Source organism: Phodopus roborovskii, unplaced genomic scaffold (assembly GCF_943737965.1).
Source record: "Phodopus roborovskii unplaced genomic scaffold, PHOROB, whole genome shotgun sequence".
Lineage (NCBI taxonomy): Eukaryota > Metazoa > Chordata > Mammalia > Rodentia > Cricetidae > Phodopus > Phodopus roborovskii.
This window is the reverse complement of record NW_026126558.1, coordinates 22,868,960-22,891,058: the sequence shown is the minus strand read 5'-3', so window position 1 is coordinate 22,891,058 and position 22,099 is coordinate 22,868,960. Positions and strand designations below refer to the sequence as shown.

The window sequence follows — 22,099 nt, the reverse complement described above, 5'->3', positions numbered from 1 at the left end:
GTAGCAGGAGGCCCAGAAGTACACAATGTTTTATTGAAAAAAGTCAGGCTCAGCTTGGCCAGCTCCATTCCACTTGGCTTGATGAGTCTCTGCCCACAGCAGCCTGAGCCAGGTCTCCCTGCAGGCAGGCCCAGCTCAATTCCCCCTCTCAGTGTCCCTCCCCTCTTCTCTGATGATGGCATCCAAACAATAAATATACAATAAATAGTTCTCCTGGGCCAGATTGGGACTTCAAATCCCTTATCAACCCTTATCAGTCTTCTCTAGTCAGGATAGGCCTACACTGGGGTGTAGGAGAAAGTCCCTATATCCCCTAGGGTCCACAGGCCCTCGGATCCATTTAAATTGCCAAGCCCAAGCTTGGTTTCCCAGGAGACCTAGCAAAGCTGGTCCAAAGCAAGGCTGGGCAAAGCAGAACTGGCAAGTAGGTATAGGGTAGGTAGGGACTGTTGTCCTAGACACCCCAACTCCAGGCCAACAGCCTCCATTGGGCTCAGGAATAGATGGTGATGACTTCACGGCCACCTCCACGCACCAACAACACCCGTTCAAGACCCTCAGTCAGCACTTCAAGGAATTCCATGTCTGCAGGGTATCAGGTCAAGGAGGCAGCCACAGGACCAGGGCTACTACTTCCCACCCACCCAGGGACTCAAGGAGAGGACAGCTCAATAGGCCAGCCTTTACACAAAAGGATACAGTTCTCATCACCCTCACTGTTCTTAGGGGGGCCAGGCATGTTCAGTAGGACCAGGCGGGCATCGTGGGAGCGTGTGACAATGACTTCATTGAGCTTCACAGCAGTGTGCATGCGCCGCACATTGGACTGATCCCTGCAGACAAAGCAACTGATCACAGGCTGCTGAGGACTACCTAGCAAAGAGGTCTCTGTCCCTGGTCCATCTGCCGTTTGCCTGTTCCCATTCCTCCTCCACTCCAGACCTCAACGTTGCTTGTACTCACGGCTTAATATGCACCAGCTCCCGGAAGTTGTCAGGGGCATGGCTGGGGTCCCAGGGCTCAGGCATGTACTTGTCTCTGGTCCATGTCATCTGGATCCTGTCGGCCCCTGCTGCAGCCTCATCCTCCTCATCTGAGTAAAGGCTCTCTAGCCGAAGGGCTGAGTGCCTGTCCTTGACCAGCTGGGCCTGAGGACACCAGAGGTTGAATCCTTGATTTTCCCCTGGGAAAATGGGGGCCTGGCTGGCCTAACACTGCTCTGGGAAATGGGCACTGATTGGTTCTGGTTTGGGTGGCACAGGTGAGACTTTTTGTTTGTTAGTTTAAGCTGGAATTACACGCATAACCTTTTTGCCCACTTTTTGTTTGCTTGGTTTTGTTTGTTTTTGAAGACAGGGTTCCACTATGTAGCCTTGGCTGGCATGGAACTCACTATGCAGACCAGGCCAGCCGCAAACTCACTGGAATCCACCAGTCTTATCTTCCTGAGTGCTGGGGTTATGGATATGAGCCATCATGCCTGGTCTAGTGAGTCATTCTGATTCTTCTATCAGACAGGTATGATCTGGCCATTACCCAAGCATGAACCAAGATAGCCATTTACTTCTCGATCCCGCTCGGTCTTGGTCAGCCTCATCTGCCGCAGCATCTGAGACCGCTGCTCCATCATCAGTGTCCGCTCATAGGTATATGCAGAGATGTCACTGTTATGCTGGAGAGAGGGGAAGCTATGAGTACCAGGCTGTATGATTCAGGATCCTCAGGGCCAGAGCATGGCAGGCAGCTCACCATCTCCACCACCTCCACTTCGGCTTCCAGGCGGAGGTGATACAGGAAGATGGCTAGATCCTTCTTCATCTGGATGCTGTTGTCATCCATCTGGGCCACTGTGAAAATGCGCATCCGGCACTTCCTCCAAACCTGTGGCAATGAAGCATGCGAGTGTTTCAATCACACCTCGCTTTCCAAGAGCCCAGCTGCCCTCACCCATGCCCAACCAACTGGCACACCTTATGCTGGCGTAGCAGGAAGGGCAAAAGCATAAGCATGCCTCCATCATGCACGATCCACCACACGTCAATGTGGCCCTCCAGGTAGCGCTCGTGGTTGCTGGGGTAGAAAGCTATGTTCTTGGGCACCAGCAGGGCCAGGTGGGCAGCTGTGGTACAGCGCACAGTGTCTAGGGAGGAGGGTCACTGCTGACTACCAGCCTGTGACCCTCTGGTTTCTGCCACCTCACTTTAACCCTGGCCCTTGGTCCCTGGCCCAGCTTAGATGCCAGACCATCACACACCAATAAAGGTCTTCCAGGCACGAGGGTCCTCACTCTGTCGCCAGCCATAGGGCCAGCCCAGCACCACGGAGTTATGTCTCATGCCGCCCAGGCCGCAAGACTGGATGAGGTGGGCCAGCCCCTCTCGAACCTTGCTGGCCACCACTACCTGGCAGAAGCCTTTTACTTTCTCAATCTCCATCATGTTCTTGATTGTCTGTTGGGAATACAAGAGCATCAAAAGACAAGGCCCACCAGTTTCCACCCCAACTTGGATCCCAACTAGAACTCTAGGGCTAGTTGGGGAGACGTTGGAGCAAGCTGCCTACCCACAGGCCATTTTTTTCTGAATTGTATGTATTTTATGAGTGTGAATGCAGTACAAGCACACGGCATCGTATGGACATCCAAAGACAACTCTTGGGAATGGGTCTCATCTGAAACCTTGCAGGATTTGGAAACCAAACCTAGGTCTACACATGAGTGTCTCTACCCACTGAGGTGTTTGCCAGCCCACAGGCCAGGGTTTCAAGGAGTGGCAACTATACTTATTCAAGCTTGCAGACAGTGCAGTGCTGCCCATCTGGCTGGCCACGTGGCCTGGACTGGTTTCCACCCATGTATATGTGCTGCACCCCAGTCACCATTGAATTGGCTGAGCTGTCTTCCCACCCCTGGTCATTACCTGCTCAGCAGCCTGGGCCTCCCCATAGCTCTCTAAGAAGCTGCCCTGGATGACAGAGCCAACAATTGTCAGGCCCTTCCCAGCCTTAAGCTGGGAGGCAAAGGTGAGGAGCCGAGGGTACTTCACATGAAGGTCTTCATCTAGCTTCAGCAGCACCAGGAGCTGAGGCCTGCAGTGGTCAGACAGTTAGGCAGCCTGAGATAAGGACCTGGGCTTTTCCCAAAGTCCTCTTTCATTCTTGGAATTTGGACTCCCACAAGTTTGGGTAGCACAGATGCAAGGGCTCAATAAGCAAGCGGATAAATCCTACAATCTCCCGGGGTGGGGGGAGATATAGAACCTCCCACTCTCAGTGTTCCCTAAGAACCCTGAGATGGCCCTGTCATGACATGAACTTACCGCCAGTTCTTGGTATGAGGAGGCCCTTCTTCCAGCCTCAACAGTGCATAGCGCGCAGCACTCAGGGACAGGCCTCGAATCCCGTCGCCCCACTCCTTCTCAGCCCTACAGATGTCACCACAAGCTACTAAGGCCCTGGCTCCACCCAAAGATTTCCCTTCCTCCCTTCCTTTGCCCTCCCCCCCTTCTGCATGCTAAATGAATATTTTACTATTTAGCTACACTTCTATCCCTTCACCCAGTGATTTCTATGTGGGCTGAAGGATGGCCAGGCCCTGAGTCACAGCCCCCAACCATAGAACAAAAAGCAAAGCTGGCCCAGCCTGCCACCACCAACCCAACACTCAGACCATTCTAACTGTTCAACAAGACACATGCAGTGCTATACAAACTGTTACCAGGCCAAAACAGTCCTTCACTCACCCTTGGTACTCGATGTACTTGTAGATCATGCCCGCAATGAGCATGGCGACTAGGGCATAGTACCAGGAGGAGACAAACATAAGAGCCAGGCAAAGACTCATGCCTAGGAAAGACAGTGCCCTGGGCAAGAGATGAGAATCAGGAATCCAGGTCATGGTTTGTCCCATACTCTGGTGGCCCTTACAGGTCCCAAGTCACAAGCTGGATGTGAGAAGCAGGTAAAGTGAATCTCCCTCCTCATAGAGCTTCAAGAGCAAAGGCTGCCCAGCAAACTCAGACTTTCCACAGGATGGAGCATGTGGTCTCCCCAGTATGGCCAATTATCAAGGGACTTGCCCCAGGGATCTAGCAGGCAGGCACTCACCAGTGATAGTATTTGAATCGGGGCCGCCAGTTGGGGGTCCTTAGAAGTGTCTGCACAGCACAGGCCAAGTTTACAAACAGGTAACACATCAGAAAGAACCTGTAGTACCAGGAGGCAGTCAGAGCAGGGAAGCTTCCTTGGTGTCTGATACCAGGCTACACCTGGCCCGGAAACTGGGCACACCATGGCTCCTAACCCTCAGGTACCCACTCCTAGGACCAGATGCAGATGGCAGTATTAAGAAAATATCCTCAGGGCCCAGTGGTAGAGGATGGGTAAGTATTCACCAGCAGAGGGAGTGAGAAAGGAACAGAGCCCAGGAATAGTAAGTGGAGAGCTGGACGAGGACAATGTCGAGGAATGCTGAGGAAGCCTCAGTGTGGCAGATGGCAAGATAACATATGAGCCTGTGGCCCAGAAAATGATGAGTGGGGGCTTGCAAGCATTTGGAAGTCAGAGAGTCAGTCAGGAAAACATGACAAAGACCATGTAATTTTGTATAGGAGATGAGATGCTGTGCTGTGTGTGGAGTTAGGACATGAGCAAAGGCAGGGTGTGTGAGCCCTTCTGAGGCATCAGCTAAGGAACAGAGGTCTGAGGGACAGGGCATTAAACTGCATCCTAAGTAATGAAGAGGCAGGTCAAAGATAGAGAGATATCAGGGGACAGGAACTCCCATGGGGGAGTAAGTCCCAACAAAAGACTGGCAGCAAGAGCCACATGATGAAGGATGACCTATTCCTTTAGCTTAGGAAAGAGACACACCACTCAAGATGCCTTCAGCAAGAATAGCTTAAGGTATGCACGTCTACGGGGAGTGGGGAGTGCCATGAAGACAAGAGAACTCAGATGTGACAGGCCTGACTAGGGGTAGGGCTGGAGTCTGCTCAGGCCTGTAGCTCAAGTGAGTGAAGCAGAGCCCCCTTTCTAACTGAACAAGTAATGACCACCAGCCATGGAACAGAATGGGCATAGGTAACTATAGAAATCAAGCACAGAGATCCTAGGAATCATGTTGACTACCACCTGCAAAAGGCCTTAGCATACTCATTTCCTTAGCTTGCAGAACATTGAAAATAATGAATGGGACAGTGATGGCTTTGGTAAGGCAAGAGATCAGGTGCATGCTCTTTTTAGAGTGGGCATCTGCTGGCCTTCTGCTCAAGGGGGTCTCCTACCATAGGGTATAGGGTCTGTTGGTTTCTTCAGCCTCTGTGGATGTACCAGGCTGGTTTCTGAAATCAGGTTAAACAGACCTGCCAGCTCCCTCACTTAGCCCAGCTGATTCCCCAGTGGCACCCTAGACACCAGACAGGACCATGGGGAGGTGCTGGGATCCTCAGCTGAGGTTACTTAAGTTTAAGGAGCTTTTCCAAGACTACCCCTTCCCCAGCTCACATGGACAGGATGGGGGCCACCATGTCAAGGGAGGCGATGAGGATGCCCAGCTCAGCGATGAGTGCCGTCAGGAGGAGTGCCCATGTTGGCTCACCATTTGCTTTCCCATGACCAAATACCTGCAGGTACCAGAAAAGGAGTTGAGTTGTTCCTACCACCACCACTACCCACATCTGTAGCCCCAAGTCATCCCACTGGTCCCAGCCCCATGTCTATCCTTATGGGAGTCACAAGTTTCTCCGACTCTACTTCTCTGCTCTGGATGAAGCACAGACAAGCCACAAGGATTCTGTGTCTAAACAGCATTGCTAACAGCAAACAGCGTCAGAGAAGCTCTCATCAGCTCCTTCCGGATGACTGCCAAGACCTGGGCCAGTGTAGGGCCATGCTACATTTGAATCTGCCTCTCCCCTTGCCAGGGTGAGGAGCCAAGAGCACCAAGGCCGTGGGGGCACATAGGAGGACTTACCCGGAGGAAGGGGATGATGTTATCTTTGGCAATGGCTTGCAATAAGCGTGGTGCTCCAGTAAGGCTTTGGAGGCCAGCACCACATGTTGAGAAAAAGGAGCCGACGACAATGACCCAGGGTGAAGGCCAGGCCAAGGTGCCCACCACCAGGTTCCTGCTGACGCCATCACCATACCTGCAGAGGCCAGGCTCAGATCATGCTCCTGATGAGACACCCCCCAAGCCCTGGGTGGGGCTATCCAGAGTAAGGGATGTCAGGGGTCAGGGAGAAAGGCTGAGAGGAGAGGCTCTAACTTTTAGTGGAGCCCAGATGCCAGCCCTTAACTTTGCACCTTTGCTCTTTACCTCATCCTTGATCTTAATATCATCGTCACCTACGAAGCAAAAGTCATGGAGGAGCCTGACCTACCTGATTACACAGATCATTAGTAGAAGTCAACTGCCTAAGATGTGTGGGGCCATGGGTTGTAAGGGATGGGCTGGAGTGAGGGTGGAAAAAGCTGACAGGGAGGGGCATGGCTCACTCACTTGTCCCGGAGCACTACACCGTCAATGCAGGCACCAAAGAGAATCACACTGCTGAAGTCTGGGCTGTATTAAGGAAGCTAGGTTTCTACCAAACTGTAGCCCCAATTCATGCCCCACCTAGCACCCTAGTGATCTTCACAGCCATAGGCTTGACCTGCAGACATCAAAAGGCCCCATGGTGTGCAAGGGGTTAAGGTACCCATGCTTGTATGTGTGTGGTGTGCCCACACACACTGTCTGGCAAATTATATGCAAAGAAGTACCTTCTGAAACCTGCCCCACCATACCTGGGAAAGGATACACACAAGTGAAGTGGTAACAATGGCCAGAATGGTCCCCACCGGGATAGACTTCTGGGCATCACGGAGGTCCCCGGAGCGGTTTGAGCCAGCCATGATGCCTCCAAAAAACAGGCAAGATTCCCTCAGGGATGCTCCCAAGATTTGGAGTAGGGCTAAGTGTGTGGGTATGAAGACCTTACCTGTTACAGAAGGGAAAAAGATGCCAACCAGCACAGTGAAGGATGTGGCAATGTCAGCCACCACATACAGGGACAGGCTCTCCTTCAGGCCAAGGGTGTCTGTAGAAGGCAGCCCATGCTTCTCGACGACCTCACCCTTCTCCAGGTAAGCACTCCATAGGTTCTCTATAGAAGCGGGAGCATTATCACTACAGTACCACTGATGTCCCCAGAGAAGTGTGGGGCAGCCCAGCAAGATCCTACAGATGCCCGGAAGCTCTGGGAATTCTGGGGACAGCCTGAGCACAGGGTCTTCCCTAGGACTGCCTTGACCAGAGAGGAAGCTGTCCTGTTAGAACTATAATGGATAAAGGTGACTGAATCTTCATCAGCCCGGACCTCACTACTGCCTGACTCCCAGACAGAGGCCCTTTATGACTCTTGTGGGAACATCCCCCACAGTATCAGGAGCTAGTAGCCAGGGAAAAGGGAATGCCAGAACTTTACAGGGTTTGCTGCAGGCCTGGGATTTTGGCCAAACAGGCTCCGTTCACCCAAAATTCAGCTACTAGGAGCCAGGCTAAAAGGACACTGCTGAGCAGGGAAAGCAGCCAAACCTGCCCCCCTCCCTTGATCTGGGCACACAAGGACAGCTCTGTGTTCTGCTCTCCTGCTCGGCCTGTGGGCTAGGGGTATGGTGGGGCTAGGAGACAGGAGGGAGGACCCACCCTGGAGCACACCAGCAGCTGCCCCAGGTATGCCAGGGATTTCAGTCACATTGTTGAGCAGGAAGTAGGGGTCACAGGAGTCAGCAGTAAGGTTGGGGCTGTGGCAGAAAAAACTCCACAGCCGGGTGGCCACTGTCTCATTGTCCACAATAACTGTCTTGGCACAGATGTCAAACTGGTCCCGAGACAAGGTTCTATTGCCCAGCATGCACACCCTGCAGGGAGAGAAGCACTAGTGCCTGCTCAGCTGGAGCCCTAGCCCATTCCCACCCAGCAACCTGAGGGATACAGAAGTCAGAGGCTTAGAAAAGATCTCAATGCAATGGCTGGGCAAATGCCCTAGTTACTTACGGAAACACAGGAGGGTCAAAAATAGACTTGATGCCTCCAGCATAAATGGAAAGGATGGAGATGATCACACAGGCCAGGAAAAGTGAGGCAAATTTATTCACATACTTGACACCAACAAACACCACCAGGGTCATAAAAGTCAGAAAAATGGTCCCATACACCCGCATATTATTCAAGGTGGCACTTGACATGTCGTGAGTGCCCGATGGGTGAAAGATGGCAGCTGGCGGAGCAATGTAGGTCTGAAACAAGAAGACAGAAGCTCTAGTCCCAGTCTTCTGTCTAGGAATTGAACCTGTCATTTGGTTTTCTTTTTAAAAGTGTTATCTATGCCGGGCGTTGGTAGCTCACGCCTTTAATCCCAGCATTTGTGTGAGTTCTGAGGGTTGAACACTAAGCCATTCACTGGCCCCTGAGTAGAACACTTCTTGAATGGGTAATGAATTACTTGCCACGCATGTTATAGTTCAACAAAACCAGGGAAAGGGAAGGGGAAGGGAAAGGGGAAGGGAAGGAAAAGAAAGGAAAGGAAGAAAAGGAGATACAGACACAGGTGCCAATCTCTGGACAGAAGGACCAAAAAGACAGTTTGAACTAAATAAAGGTAGTATCAGATTATACCCAATAACTCAGAGAGCAAATCAAACTTTAGAAGCATATATATAGATATATATATGAATAAACAAATACACTGGGGAGAAGGGACACATCTCCTTACAGAATTCCAGATAACACAGAAGAAACAGAAAATAAAAACTCAGAAGACCAGACAAAAGGTCCTGGCTTCTGGCTGGTAGTGCCACGTAGTGTCTCTAAACATCTGTACTCTGGATCTCCAAGGGGCACCTGCCACCCTGTGTCATTCTCCTCATGTCATCATGCTTCCCCCAAGACCCCTCTCCCATTGGCCTAGGCCATTCCATGGTGAGTAGAGAGCTGGGTCTGAGACAGCACCCATGGGACTCAAGGACCTCCAGCTAGCAGTCTATGGCTGTTCACTCTGTCTTAAGGACAGGGAGAAAATAGATTGAAAGACCCTGACACAGATCTGGGGGAGACAGAGTTGTCAGGGCCCACAAAGTCTTTGTCACCATCAAGATCAGCCCAATTTAACACTTGGCAGACCCCCTGCCATGGCCCAAAAAGTGTTGGGGTAGAAATATCCAGGCCAAGGTGAAGGCAACCAGGCCTCTTCCCTGCTTGGCCCAAACTAGCACAGGTGTAAAGCAGGGACAGATATGAGCAATGATCCTTCTCCCTTGAGGTCTCTCATCAGAAAACCCCAGACCTCAGCCAGGGACGAGGAAAGTACTAATAGCCTCTAGGGTCTAGAGAGACTGGACACGACTAGGGCTTATCAAGGCTTAGCACAACTCACCAGCAAGATTTCAATGGCTCCGAGGATATACATGGCTGCTGCAAATGTTGTTCCCAAGTAAAAGCACAGGCCCACAGCACCTCCAAATTCTGGTCCCAGTGAACGGGAAATCATGAAATAGGAGCCACCAGCTACAATGGAGAAAGTGTACACAGGTCAAGACTTCCTCACATTGAACCTCCACAACCACCCAAAAGGACAAAGACTGCTTTTGTCTTTAACAGACCAAGGCAGCATCAGCATTTTGTCTAGTTTTTATCCCCATGCCTCAGGACAGGCCTGCCCCAAGTCTTTGTATCTATTAGAATCTAGCATCCCTAGAAAACTGGTAGTCAGCATGGCCCCATAGTGATAAGAGCACAGAAACAAGAGTGATCCAGCACTGCCATGTTAAGTCCTCTCTTGAAAGTCCAGTGAGTAATAGGCATCAAGAAATGCAAAAGGGGTCCATTTCTTTTAAGTTGTAACTCCTCCTCTAGGACTCCCCTAAAAGAAGTATCAAGGGTATTCCAGACTGTTGTGACAACACAGTAATGGGAAAAGCCAGCAACAACAAAGAGGGTGGTGTAGTGGCATGTGCCTGTATTCCCAGCACTTAGGAGGCAGAAGCAACGTCTCTTCAAGTTCAGAGCCAGCCTGGGCTACATAGAGTTTCAGGCCAGCCAAGGCTACATAGTGAAACTGTCTCAAAAGACAACAAAGCAAAACAAAAAACAATGTCAAAATGAAGACTCCATAAATAGGAGACTATTCTATAAACTGGTTATATCCTAACATAAAGTAACTTGCTTTAAAGACAATTTTCAAATTTGGGGAAATACAAAAACATATCTAAGCGCATATAAATGGTAAATATGAATTGTACACACACACAGAGAGACTAATACTTTGTAAGCTCCTAAGACTGTGTACCTTCAAAAGCTGGCAGTTGAGCTCAGCCTGGTGAGGTTATGGGTGCTTTTGGTTGTCCATTCTGTTTCTTGCCATTTAAGCTCTCTTATAGTAAACATGCATTGTTCTTTCTTGGGAAGGGCACACTACTTTTATATTAACAAAACATATCAGCCGTTTCAAATTCTGTTGAACAAGAAAGCTCCCAGAGGCACTGTCTTAGAGCTAAGGATGGGATACTACCAGAAAATGCCCTGGGAAGGAGGGACAATGGAGGATAGCAGGCAGATCCAGGCGGATTTTAAGCCATGTTTCTTGCAATGGGCTTACAGGTGGCATTTACTCACCTGGAACGACACCATTGGTGGCAATAGCACTCATGGAGATGGCTGTCAGCAGGGTCTGTAGGAAGGAAGGCCTGGATGAGCAGCTCAGCTAGGTGGGCTCTGTGGAGCAACGTGCCCCATGCCCAGCCCCAGCCCCCTGGGACACTCACACAGCAGCAGCAGATGAGCACGATGAGGAGGGCCTGCAGTACACCAGCTGTGCCCACCATCCACGTCAGCCGCAGGAAGAGGATGACCCCAAAGATATTCTGCAGGCAGGGAAGGTACACTCCCATAAGGGTGCCCATGCTGGGTGCCTAAAAGGGCAGGAGGGGAGGGGGCACACAGAATCAGAGGTCCAAACATGCCACAGGAAGGAGCATCTAGTCACTCAGCAACCTCTGTACCTGGGGCAGGAGCAGAAGCTAGGCTATTTCTACAGGCTCTCCTACAGGAAGACAGTTCAGACTAAGAAGATATGAGAGCTAGTTTTTCTTTTCTTTTTGGTTTATTTTATTTTGTTTCTTGAGATAGGTTTTCTCTGTATAACAGTCCTGGCTGTGCTGGAACTTGCTCTGTAGACTGGGCTGGCCTTGAACTCACAGAGATCCATCTGCCTCTGCCTCCCAAATGCTGGGACTAAAGGCGTGAGCCACCACCGCCTGGCTTTTTCTTTTTAATCATTACTGTATGTGTGTGGGTGTGGCATGTACACCACGTGTACATATTTCACAGACAATGCTCAGCATCAGTGCTCTCAAACTAAAGTCATTAGGCTTGTGCCTCAAGTACTTTTACCTACTGAGCCACCTCCACAGACAAGACCCTATTCTTGTAGTATGTGTAAGGTTCTAAACCTCATGCATAAGAACTGCCTCTTTCCCTTTTCCTGATGTTCATTTGTGTTTGAGATAAGATCTAGATGTATAGTCGTGCTGGCCTGGAACTCTGTACGTAGACTAGGCAAGTCTTGAACTCTTGGTGATCTTCCTGCCTCAGCCTCCTGTGCGCCAGGATTATAGATGTACACATTACTTTTGGTTCTCCTCTTCTTGGTTCTCGTTCTTTGGTCAGGTTAGCTTGGGATTCATGATGTAAAGCACGCTGACCTCAGACTTGTGGTGATCCTGTCTCAGTCTCTTGGGTGTTGAGATTACAGGAGTACACTGCCACAACTGGCTTATGATTTCTGTTCGACTTCTGGAAAGTGGAGACCGTCTCGGATCCCCACCTTCTCACCTGGTAGGCCTCATTACCCAAGCCAAAGTTTCTGTCCCTCCCCCTCTAATTCCCCACTTCCACCTCAACAGTGGCCCAGAGGCTCTGGGACACAGGCCTGCTTTGTACCAAACATGCACTGGTACATTGGGGACACTGGGTGGCGCCTCCCATGCCTGCCAACCTCTCCACTCTGAAAACCAAGTCCCATCATTCCTGTTGAAAATCCTCTGCACTGCCCTCCAATGGAGTGTGGGGCATGTGGTCCTGACTCCTGGACTCTGGTCACTGGATATACTTTATCGTCTCCCTAGTCAGGCCCAGCTCTAAACTACATTCCTCTGGACTATATGCCAGTTTACACCTGTAAGGGATTTTTTTTCTCTTAATTAAATCATCAGAAGTGGGAAGACCCTTCCAATCTAGATCTTTGAGGTGGGAAGATCCACCTTTAATCTGGGCCAATACCTTCTGCTGGCAGCCTAGATAAGGACATAGAATAAAGAAGCTTGCTCTCTCTTTGCCTGCTTGCTTTTACTCTCGATAGCTAGTCCATTCCTTCACTGTCAGCATATACTGAAGACAAGCTGAGACATTCAGCTTCATAGAAGGAACAACTACTGGGTTCTTGGACCTTCCATTAGCAGACAGTCATTGCTGGACTAGTAAATTCTATATATATGATCTACATATATATAAAATTATCTTATATATAATACTTTTTATATAATCTCTATGTATAGAGTCTTTAATATATATGCACACACACACACACACACACACACACACGTATATATACTCTTTAAGTTCTGTTCCTCTAGAGAGCCCTGACTAACACAGCTTGTTTGTTGTTCTAACACTAACAGGCCCAACAAAGTCCCTCCACAGTGCTCCTGAACCCAGTGAATGTCACCTTTTAAGTCCCCTCCTGTTTCGGGAAGGCAGAACAGAAATCACACTGTGAGCAAGTGAGAAAGCTCTAACATACAGATTGGCAGTTTCTCAACTCTGAAGGGCAGGTGAAGGGCTGCCCAGGAGGCTGTGTGTGCAGAGGCAACATTGATGCAACCCAGGGCAGTGGGGTCCTGGGAGCAGCCACAGAAGCCCAGCAAATCCTCCTTCGCCCTGAATTGGGCCAGGCCTGGGGCCTGAGGATCTTCAAAAGAGCCTGAGCAAGAACACACTGTCTTGCACAAGGCTGTATGGGTGAGAGATTAACGTTATCCTGGGTTCTGGTGCCCTTCTCACAGCACACCACCTACTGGATAGTGGTAGTAGCAAGAGCTTCTGTTTCTACCCCCATCCTAAGGCTGACTCACTCTAAAGGGCAGTGTGGGAAAGGGCTGGGCCGGAAATGCTTTTTGCATCCCTAAATAACCCCTGGCAGCCTCAGAAGGTCACTGGGTTAAAGCAGAAGTGGCTGCCAGACAGAAGAGCCTGCCCTTCAGTCCTGGCATGGCTATGGTGGGAGGCCCACCTTGCCTGCTTCAAGCCTTCTTTTCTGAGGCCCATGGCTCCCTAGCTTCTATTAGATTTAGCCAGACTCCTCCTCTCTCCATGGGATAGCCAGTGGGGCTAGGACTGTTAGCTACCTTCTCACATCATTATACTAGAATCAGGTAAACTGGGTGGCTGAGCATCTTCACAAGCTCCCAATTAAGCCATAGGGCCACAGTTCCTTACTAACTCAGGCTTCTTTCCCAAGGCCTTTCTTGGCTTTTTCACTCCCAGCCACCAGCTCCCGGGCATTGCCCCAGGATCCTACCAGCACTAAGCAATACTCTTTGGAAGTTGAGACCACTCCTACAGGGTTGGATAGGGATGACTACAGACCAGCAGAGTTCCTGATATCTTTGTTTTTCAAGACAGGGTTTGTCTGTGTGGCCCTGGTTGTCCTGGAACTTTGTCTATAGACCAGGCTGGCCTTGGACTCACAGAGATCTGCCTGCCTCCACTCCAAAGTGCTGGGACTAAAGACATGCACTACCACCACCCAGCTGAGTTTTAACTATCTTGAGTTCAGAAGATGCCAACAAAATCAAAACCAGTAAAACAAGGTGGCATAAGGTCTCGACCACCTCAAGATATCAGCTGCCCTCTCTGAACAGTGGGCTGACTTCCACAGCAGAAGGTAAAGGATACACTTTAGATGGGCTTACTCTCCTGGACTCACCTCAGCTATGCCCACATCTCATAAGCACGTCTGAAGCTGGTAACCTGGTTTATATCTTTCTGTCTTTCTTTTTTTTTTTTTTTTTTTTTTTTTTTTTTTTCCTTTTTTTGGTTTTTTTAAGACAGGGTTTCTCTGTTGCTTGTCCTGGTACCAGCTCTGTAGACCAGGCTGGCCTTGAACTCACAGAGATCTGCTTGTCTCTGCCTCCCCAGCGCTGGGATTAAAGGCGTGTGCCACAAATGCCCGGTACCTGGTTTATTTCAACCAGGAATTACTTTGCTCTGTGTTTACTGCCTAGGAGAATGCCACAGCTAGATCAGACCCCAGCTCCTTCCAAGCACAGCTACTTGCCCAAGATAGCTTCTGGGAATCCTAGGCTCAATCATTCTGCCTCCTTTAGCCCTTTTAAGATCACTAGAACTCCAAGCAGGCTTCTGGCTCAAAGCTCTTTTTGCTAAGGTAATATTCTAGATCCTGGGTCCACTCTTAGATCCACTTGCCTTTACTTCCTGAGTGCTGGGATTAAAGGTGTGTGCCACCACTGCCCAGGCAACCTGGGTCCACTCTTAAGACAGTGTATCACATGCTGACAGCTCAGAACTAGGAGCTATCGTTCTTCCTGTTGCTTTTGAGGTTCCTCTGGCCCTCTGCTCTCAGGAGCTCCTCCTTAGCTCTTAGCCTCTGAATGTCCTTCAGTTTAAGGCACTCAGTTCTCACCCTCCGTGCCCACCACCCACTGGTCCAGGCGTGCTCAACACTACAGGGAAACATTTAATTCCATGGTCATCTGTCTGTCTCCCCAGATGTGGCCCTCCTGCTGACACTGGCTTGCTCACCTTGGCAGCTCTCCGACGGGCACCTTCCCCACTCTCAGCTTCCTCATGTTCCTTGGCTCCTTGGGTGAGGTTGGTGTAGCTGACAAGCTTGCCCAGAAGAGATGACACCTTTGGGCGTATGTCCAGTTCCTCCTGTAAACAGAGCCACGGGGCAAAATGGCAATGGGCCAGACCAGACCAGTGTCAGACTACCTGTGTGTAGCCAGCAGCTTGGCTGCTGGCCCAGTGCCAAGCCCTGAGGCAGGCCTGGACCTGATCCCAGCTCTTGCCTGGGGAAGCCCAAGCAAGCTAACTGGGCAGGTGTGGGCACCACACCCCAGAAGGCTGCATTCAAAGGCCCAGCAGCCTTTTTCTCTGCCCCACCTTGGCTGTAATCACTGCCAGCTCATTTGTGAAAATCACCCGCCTCAGGGGAGAAAGAAGGGCAGGCCCTGCTGGCAGGCAGACGGAGTGCACACTTCATCCTGCCTGCCTGGCCACTTTGAAGCTATGGCTAGGTCTCTGGGATTCACATTCATTTCACACACACACACACACACACACACACACACACACACACACACACACACAACCCAGGTTACCTCAGGAAGACCAAGAAAGACAAAGGAAGGGATATATGCAACAATTGTAATCCATTGTTTGCCTGAACCCTAACCTCTCTGTCTGGTCTCCCCAAGCCCTGGTCTATGAAAAACATACCTCAATTTCCAAGGGAGGTGTTTGTTGCCCCCCACCCCCATCCCTTATCCTCAGGTGGGGACAGATCACAAGACTTCTAGCACTCACATGGTCTAAGGTTCCCCTGCCCTCGTGGCCTTAGCACTGAGACTTTACCACCTGCTGTGACTCTCCCTGACACTTGCCCACTGTCTTAATTAAGCATTTCTGACCATATACACAGGGAGCCTGGTTGGGAGTGATGAGTGAAGATGTAGGCTCTTTGGATGTGTGGAGATTGAGAAGTTTATATTACTTGGCTGTGAGGCAGGTGAATGTACCGGTTCAGAGTTTTAGGAATCTGAACCATGTCTTAATTCTAGGTCTCACTTTTCAGCTTGGGTCTGGAAAGGAGAAAATTCCAGTTGAAAGGCACAAATGTGGGAACCTTTCCAGAGAAGTATCCACCATGGCTGTAGCTACGGAGGGCAGAGTGGGCCAGATACAAGAGGAAAATAGGCCTCTGTAACCAGAGGGGGAGGGAGCTGGAGGAGCCAACCAGAAAAGAAAAGAAAGATTCTATCCACAGCAGAGAGCAGAGCCAAGGGCTGAGAGAGGCCCTAGGAATGGAGGGAAGAAGAAAGTGTGAGGAAGTAGCCACCTTGGTGAGGGGCTGCAAGCAGGCAAAATGGATGCCCTGGAGAAGGAGGCAAGGGTTGACTCGGAAGTGAGTCAAAGGGGCCAAGAGAATCACAGGCTGCCTGGCTGCAAAGTGGGGCTAGAGAGAAGCCAGTCTGCTGCTTAGCTGAGCGTCTGCAGCAGCCCCTGCCGACTGCCCACCAGTCTACCACACCTGAATGGCTCCCCAGGTACCTCAAACAGTGCCAGGTTCCTGTCATAGTAGTCACTTCCTCTGGAAGCTTCCACAGGGCAAAGGAAAGGACTACTCTCTCTGTGGTTACTCTGTCCTGTAGAAAGAGAGGGAAAGAACTCCAGTGAGCTGCCTCCCAGGTGCCCAGCCTTTACCCCACCCCAGAAGGCCAACCCACAAAACAGCTCTGCACATCTTAGGCAAGAGACTCAGAAGCCACAAACACACCGTCTCTGTAAAACACTTTTGGAAGCCATTGCGTTAAGAAACCCTGACTCAAAAAAAAAAAAAAAGAAAAGAAAAAAGAAAAGAAAAAAAATGTTGACTCTCCATTTCCTCCTCATACACTTGTCAGCCTTTTTGAAGGGCCAAAAAGGAGGCATCCAAAAATCAAATCCCAGGGCATCATTCTCTGTAGAAGACTCTAAATCTCCACATTAGCGCCAAGTATACATGAGGGGCGGGGCCTACTGAAGAGGCCGGGACTGGCCATGACCACCGAGGCCCCACCTTCCTTCTTCCCACAGATCTGAAGGCACCATTCTGCCCTCCAGGAAGATGAAACCACACAAAGCACCTTTCGCTGCCATGGCCCACTAGGGGCCAGCTAACTACCCCACCATGCACCGCGTGAAGTGTCCCGGAGGAGGGTAACCCAGAGCATGCTGGGAGACGGGGCCAATCGCACATAGGTACAAGGAGACAGAAACAGGCAGCCATTGGGAAAGCCAGGGCACGGAATGGATCTTGGGTTGAGTAGGGGGAATGAAGGAGCATGAACTGCGGTCGGCGGGTCACCCGTTGGCCTTTTGGTTCCCAGATCCAAAAGGAATCCAGAGATTAGGAATCTGAAGGTTCCAGTTTGCTCCAGGGCAGATTAAGAGGCCTACTCCAGCCTTCACTCACCTCTCAGGCTGGTGAAAATGGGCCTCACCAACTAGAATACCTCCTAGCAAGGAAGGAGCCTATGCATCTTGTTTTTGCTGTGTATTGGGATCAACCCATAGACTCATGGAACTCTATGACACATGCTTCACCACTGGGTCACAATTAATTCTCCATCCCCTCTTTCTCCTTCTCTGGGACAGGGTCTAACTATAGCTCAGGCTGGCCTCAAACTCGTGCCAGTCCTCTTGCTATATGTAGCTTCTTAAGTATTGGAATTACAGACGTAAGCACGGCACCCAGCTCTCACACTGTGTGTGTGTACATGTCTAGGTAGTACAGGGGTCAAGGTTGACAGGTGTATTCTTTTCTCACTCTCCACCTTATTTTTTGAGACAGGGTCTCTCACTAAACCTAGAGTTTACCAACTCAACTGGACTGGCCAGCCAGCCAGCTCCAGGGACCCCCTCCCCGGCTCTGCTTCCCTAGTGCTGGGATCATACGGGGTACATGTGCCTGGATTTGCACAACTGGCTCTCTGCTCCACGTAGATCACGTAGGTCACTGCCAAAACCTGCAGTCATTTCAACCCACCACGTCAGGTTAAAGCCTGGTGGGGTCAGATAGGTCCTGAGACTCCCCACAGCTAAGTTCCATTCACATCCAGGAAGGATAAGGAATCACAAGGAATAAAAAAAAATCTCAAAATCCAGTCACAGTTGCCATTTCTATTGGCAATTCTCCAGTGAGAAGTTCTGACAACAAAAACAACCACCACAACGAAAAACAGAAATGAAAATGGCAGTGCTACAGCTCATCTTGCTTCAATGTCTGCCTTGCCCACTAGGAAGCTCCATAAATGTATCCCTCAGACGCAGCCGGCATTTACTGTTAGCTCCTGCCCTCTCCCTCTGCATCCTTTCAGGAAGTATTTTGTTGTGTATTTCAGATCCCTTTGTGGAAAGAGGCTGGAAATAAATATAAATTATTGTAAATGCATACACTGCAGGCTGTCCCACCACTGACACTAAATGTCTCTAAGAACAATGCACTGTTATTTAGAAACTGCAGAACAGTGGGTTCTCAACCTTGCTAATGCTGTGACCCTTTAATAGAGTTCTTCATAAAATTATTTTTGTTGCCACTTCATAACTGTAATTTTGCTACTGTTATGAACTGTAGTGTAAATATCTGTGTTTTCCAATGGTCTTAGGTTGACTCCTGTGAAAGGGTTGTTTGGACCCCAAAGAGGTTGTGACCTACAGGTTGAGAACCACTTCTACATACCTGTAATCCTTGCCTCTGTGAGATGGTGACAGGAAGAGCCTGAGTTGAAGGTCAATTCAGGCTACATAGTGGTTTCTAGGGCAGCCTGGGCCACAGAGTGAAAACAAACTAAAAAGCCAAAGGACTAGACATGCAGCTCAGTTGGTAGAGTGCTTACCTAGTAAGTATAAAGCCATGGGTTTGATCCCCAGTACCTCATAAAACTTACGTTGAAAAAGAAATCAAAGGAAAAAATCCTACAAACTGTTGAGCTGAGCATGCACAGCAGTGTCCCCCTCTGTGACCCATCTGATCCCTTGTCCCTACAACCATCATTCCAGATAGCATGGAATGTTCTAGAAGCTGTCTCCATGACCTTACTTTGTGGTATACATCCTTTACCCCCTTTCAGAAACAAGGCAAGACAAGGCTGTGTAGTGAAGAGGGCTAGACCTGGGTCCAGGGTTGGGAGTTGAGCTTCAGGTTCCCTTTTCACATTCTAAATCCCAGTCCATTTAGGGGGCACTCTGGGATACAGCAAGATACCTTAGCACAGGAAAGACCTCTGGGATATATAAGTTGACCACTGTGTGCATACCCCAGCCTCTGGGTGTTCAGAGAGCCAGCAATCTGGTTTGAATTTCTGCCCCTTACCCTGTGACCCAAAGGAAACTGCTTACTCTCTCTGCACCTCGCCGTCTTTTATGAAGTAGACAGAAAGTAACACTCCCTCTTCCAACTTCCCTGATGCATCAGAAAAGGTACTGTCTGGTCTCAGACACCGGCAGGCACTCCTTAGATTCCCCAAAGCCTCACTTAAGGACCCTCCCATAGGATTACAGGGATATGAGAGGGTCTAAACAGTGCCTCAGATCTGTACTCCCCTAAACTTCAAGCTACCGCCCTGCCCTCAGCTATTCCAAAAATTCCAGGGCAGGTTGAGGCATGCCTGCCTGCCAGGCTCAAGCTTTTCAAACATTACCCGAGACCCCCAGAGAACCAGAGCGCAGCTCAGGCCTGGGGCTATCTGTGAAGCACACAGGTGTGCTCCTATCAGCAGTTGTGAAAACCCCAACGGTAAGGAATGACCTGGGTGAAATTTTTGGTCCCTATGTACATGGCATCTATAATGCCCTTCTTTGACTTTCCTACTCCTGCCACAGGTCACCTAAATGATCAGTCCTAGTTATGCCCCTCATAGCAGAAGTGTGAGCTTTAAGCTGAGGGTTTCCAGGAGAGCCGGACCTAAGATAGTTCTGAGCTCTCTGACTCTTGGCTAGACCAGGTAAAAAGAAGCAAAATCACTCACCAGGGTGCAGGGTATCTCCCATGCTGCAAACACAACCACAGTCTGGATGAAAAGGAGTAAGAGGTGGAAAAGGGAGGGGGTGAGGTGGGGGGAGGTGGCCTAGCCTGGAGGGATCTGGCAGGACACAGCCAGCAGCCAGTATAGCTCCAGGTTACTTCTGTCACACTGCGAAGGGCCAAGGCGGGGCCAAGATAAGGCTTAGCCCTGCCCACTGGTTCAGGCTAATGATGCAGTTCAATACATCACCTGGAGGCAAACATCCTTCCAGGCCTAGGGGAGGAGGGAAATTTCTGACCCCTTGGACCAGGATAGGAGCAGACAGGGACATTGGGCCTAGGGTTACTTACATACAGCTGTGAAGTCTGACAAATCTCCATGACCTCTGGCAGCCCATGTCACTGGTCTGCACAACTACACGTGGCAGACAGGTGATAATACAGCCATCATTCACAACAGGCACAGGCTACCCCAAGCATGTCACCATTACAGCCTATCAGATAGCCTCTGATAACATCACCCAACACAACATACATTTCTATCATCGCCAGTCCCAAAAATCATAGGCATTTGTTATCAATCATGGCACCATAGTCATTACTGGCAGCCCTGCTGCAAATAATTGCCATGAGGACATCCTGACCTGACCCCACCTTCACCCTGTGATACTCAGCCACACACATGCATTTACACATGCCTGTACAGCAGCCACATAGACAGACACAGTCCCAGTAATGTTCACATTCCAAGTGTGTGCCAAGACTGGCCTTGAGGATCCTCTGGGGTGGAAGCTGGAGAAAGGGGCACCTCAATGACCAGCCCTAATACCTAGGTTAAGGCACTACACTTTCATATCCGGGTTTGAATCCCCCTGGGAACAAGTTACATAACTCTTCCCCGCCTCCCTTCACTCCTTCCTAAGTGCCAGTAACAGAACCTGTCCCATGGGGGAGGCTGGGAGGATTAAAACGAGTTGCTTCATGTACAGTGCCTAGACAAGCTTGGCCCCGTGGTGACTGCTCCCCAGATGCGCCCTGTACCTACAGATCTACACCAACGGAGGCTTTTCCAGAAAGGAGCACACCCTTCGCTTCTAGCGGGCCAGAGTGCAAGGAGGCAGGGGTGGGAGAGAGGACAAGAGAGGGGCGGTGAGTCACAGGGGAAGAAAGGATAACTCTCAAGAGGATGGGGACGATTCACAGAAAGTGAGGAAGCTGAAACCCAGGCTTCCGTTGAACCTGGTCCAGGCCCGGGACGCGCGTTCGGCACCAGCCTGAGCCAGGCAGCCTGCTGGCCGGCCTCCCCAGGCGGCCACGTCTGCAGCCCCCGCCCGCGGCCCTCGGGGGAGGAGCTGGGAGGAGGGTGGCTGGAGGATGACTTAGCTCGGGAGTCCCGGACCGAGAAGACTCGTCGGTCTGAGCGCGCGTGGAGCAAGAAAAGTAGAGTCCCGCATGGACGTGTTCGCGCGCGGTCCGGCGGCGCGAGCGGACCCGAGTCCGGTGTAAGCGCCCCCAGTCCGGCGCCGGCCCCGGTCGGGCGCACCCTCACCGTCCGAGTCTTCCCGCTCGGCGCGCTCCCCGTAGTCCACCCAACTGAGCCCCTCGAGGTTGTCATAGTCGCCGCGTCGCGGCCCGTCCACCGGCACCACGGTGAAGTGAGGCATCGCGCGCGTTCGGGCCGCCGTCCCGGCCTCCAGCCGGCTGTCCCCGCCGCCCTGGGCCGGCCCGCCCCGCCCGCTCGCATTCCACCCCGCTGCGCTCACTTCCTCCACCCGCCCCCGGGCCGCCCCTCGAGGGCGGGGAGCAGGAGGGGCTCAGGTCGGCTCCTCCCCGAGGGGGGAGACAAGGTGGCGAGGGGGACCCCCAGAGTACTCTGGCTGCTGAAGGGTCGGATTCCTGTGTGACTTTGGTTGAGGGGTTGCCCTCTCTGAGCTCTAAATGCTCAGGTATAAAGTGAGGGAAAGTCGTTTCCACTTTTAGGGGCTCTATGATGGTAAGACGGGACGCATAGTGCATTAGCTCTGTGCCTTGGATCTGATTAGCTCTCAATCACTTACTGTTAGCATCAAGGGTAGGCCAGTCTCTCGTCACCCCTACATACACACTCCTCCATTTTCATCATTTCTCTCTAACACTTCTCCAGGTCTCTGGTAGCCAAATGCTGCAACCTCTCCTGCGGGATTCCGCTACACTCTAGGTAGAGGCGATACCTGCCCATCCCTATTTGACACTTTAGGATGGCAGAACTTGCTCCT

The 22,099-nt window shown here is 50.8% G+C and overlaps 1 protein-coding gene across 1 annotated transcript; it reads right to left on the bottom strand.

Annotated features, from left to right (window-relative positions):
- Positions 1-11: 11 nt before the first annotated feature.
- On the bottom strand, positions 12-21,586 carry Slc12a4 (solute carrier family 12 member 4). Its single transcript, XM_051201655.1, has 24 exons — positions 21,394-21,586; positions 16,391-16,485; positions 14,861-14,992; positions 10,804-10,950; positions 10,655-10,709; positions 9,417-9,547; positions 8,039-8,280; positions 7,688-7,902; positions 6,981-7,145; positions 6,801-6,899; positions 6,500-6,557; positions 5,972-6,146; positions 5,503-5,621; positions 4,105-4,203; positions 3,741-3,860; positions 3,318-3,422; positions 2,919-3,087; positions 2,255-2,450; positions 1,971-2,140; positions 1,750-1,881; positions 1,565-1,672; positions 964-1,148; positions 700-833; positions 12-585 (listed from the first exon to the last, which is right to left on the bottom strand). The coding sequence occupies exons 1-24, from the start codon at positions 21,506-21,508 to the stop codon at positions 494-496; spliced, it is 3,258 nt and encodes a 1,085-aa protein (XP_051057612.1). The 5' UTR covers positions 21,509-21,586; the 3' UTR covers positions 12-493.
- Between the last annotated feature and the right edge of the window lie 513 nt (positions 21,587-22,099).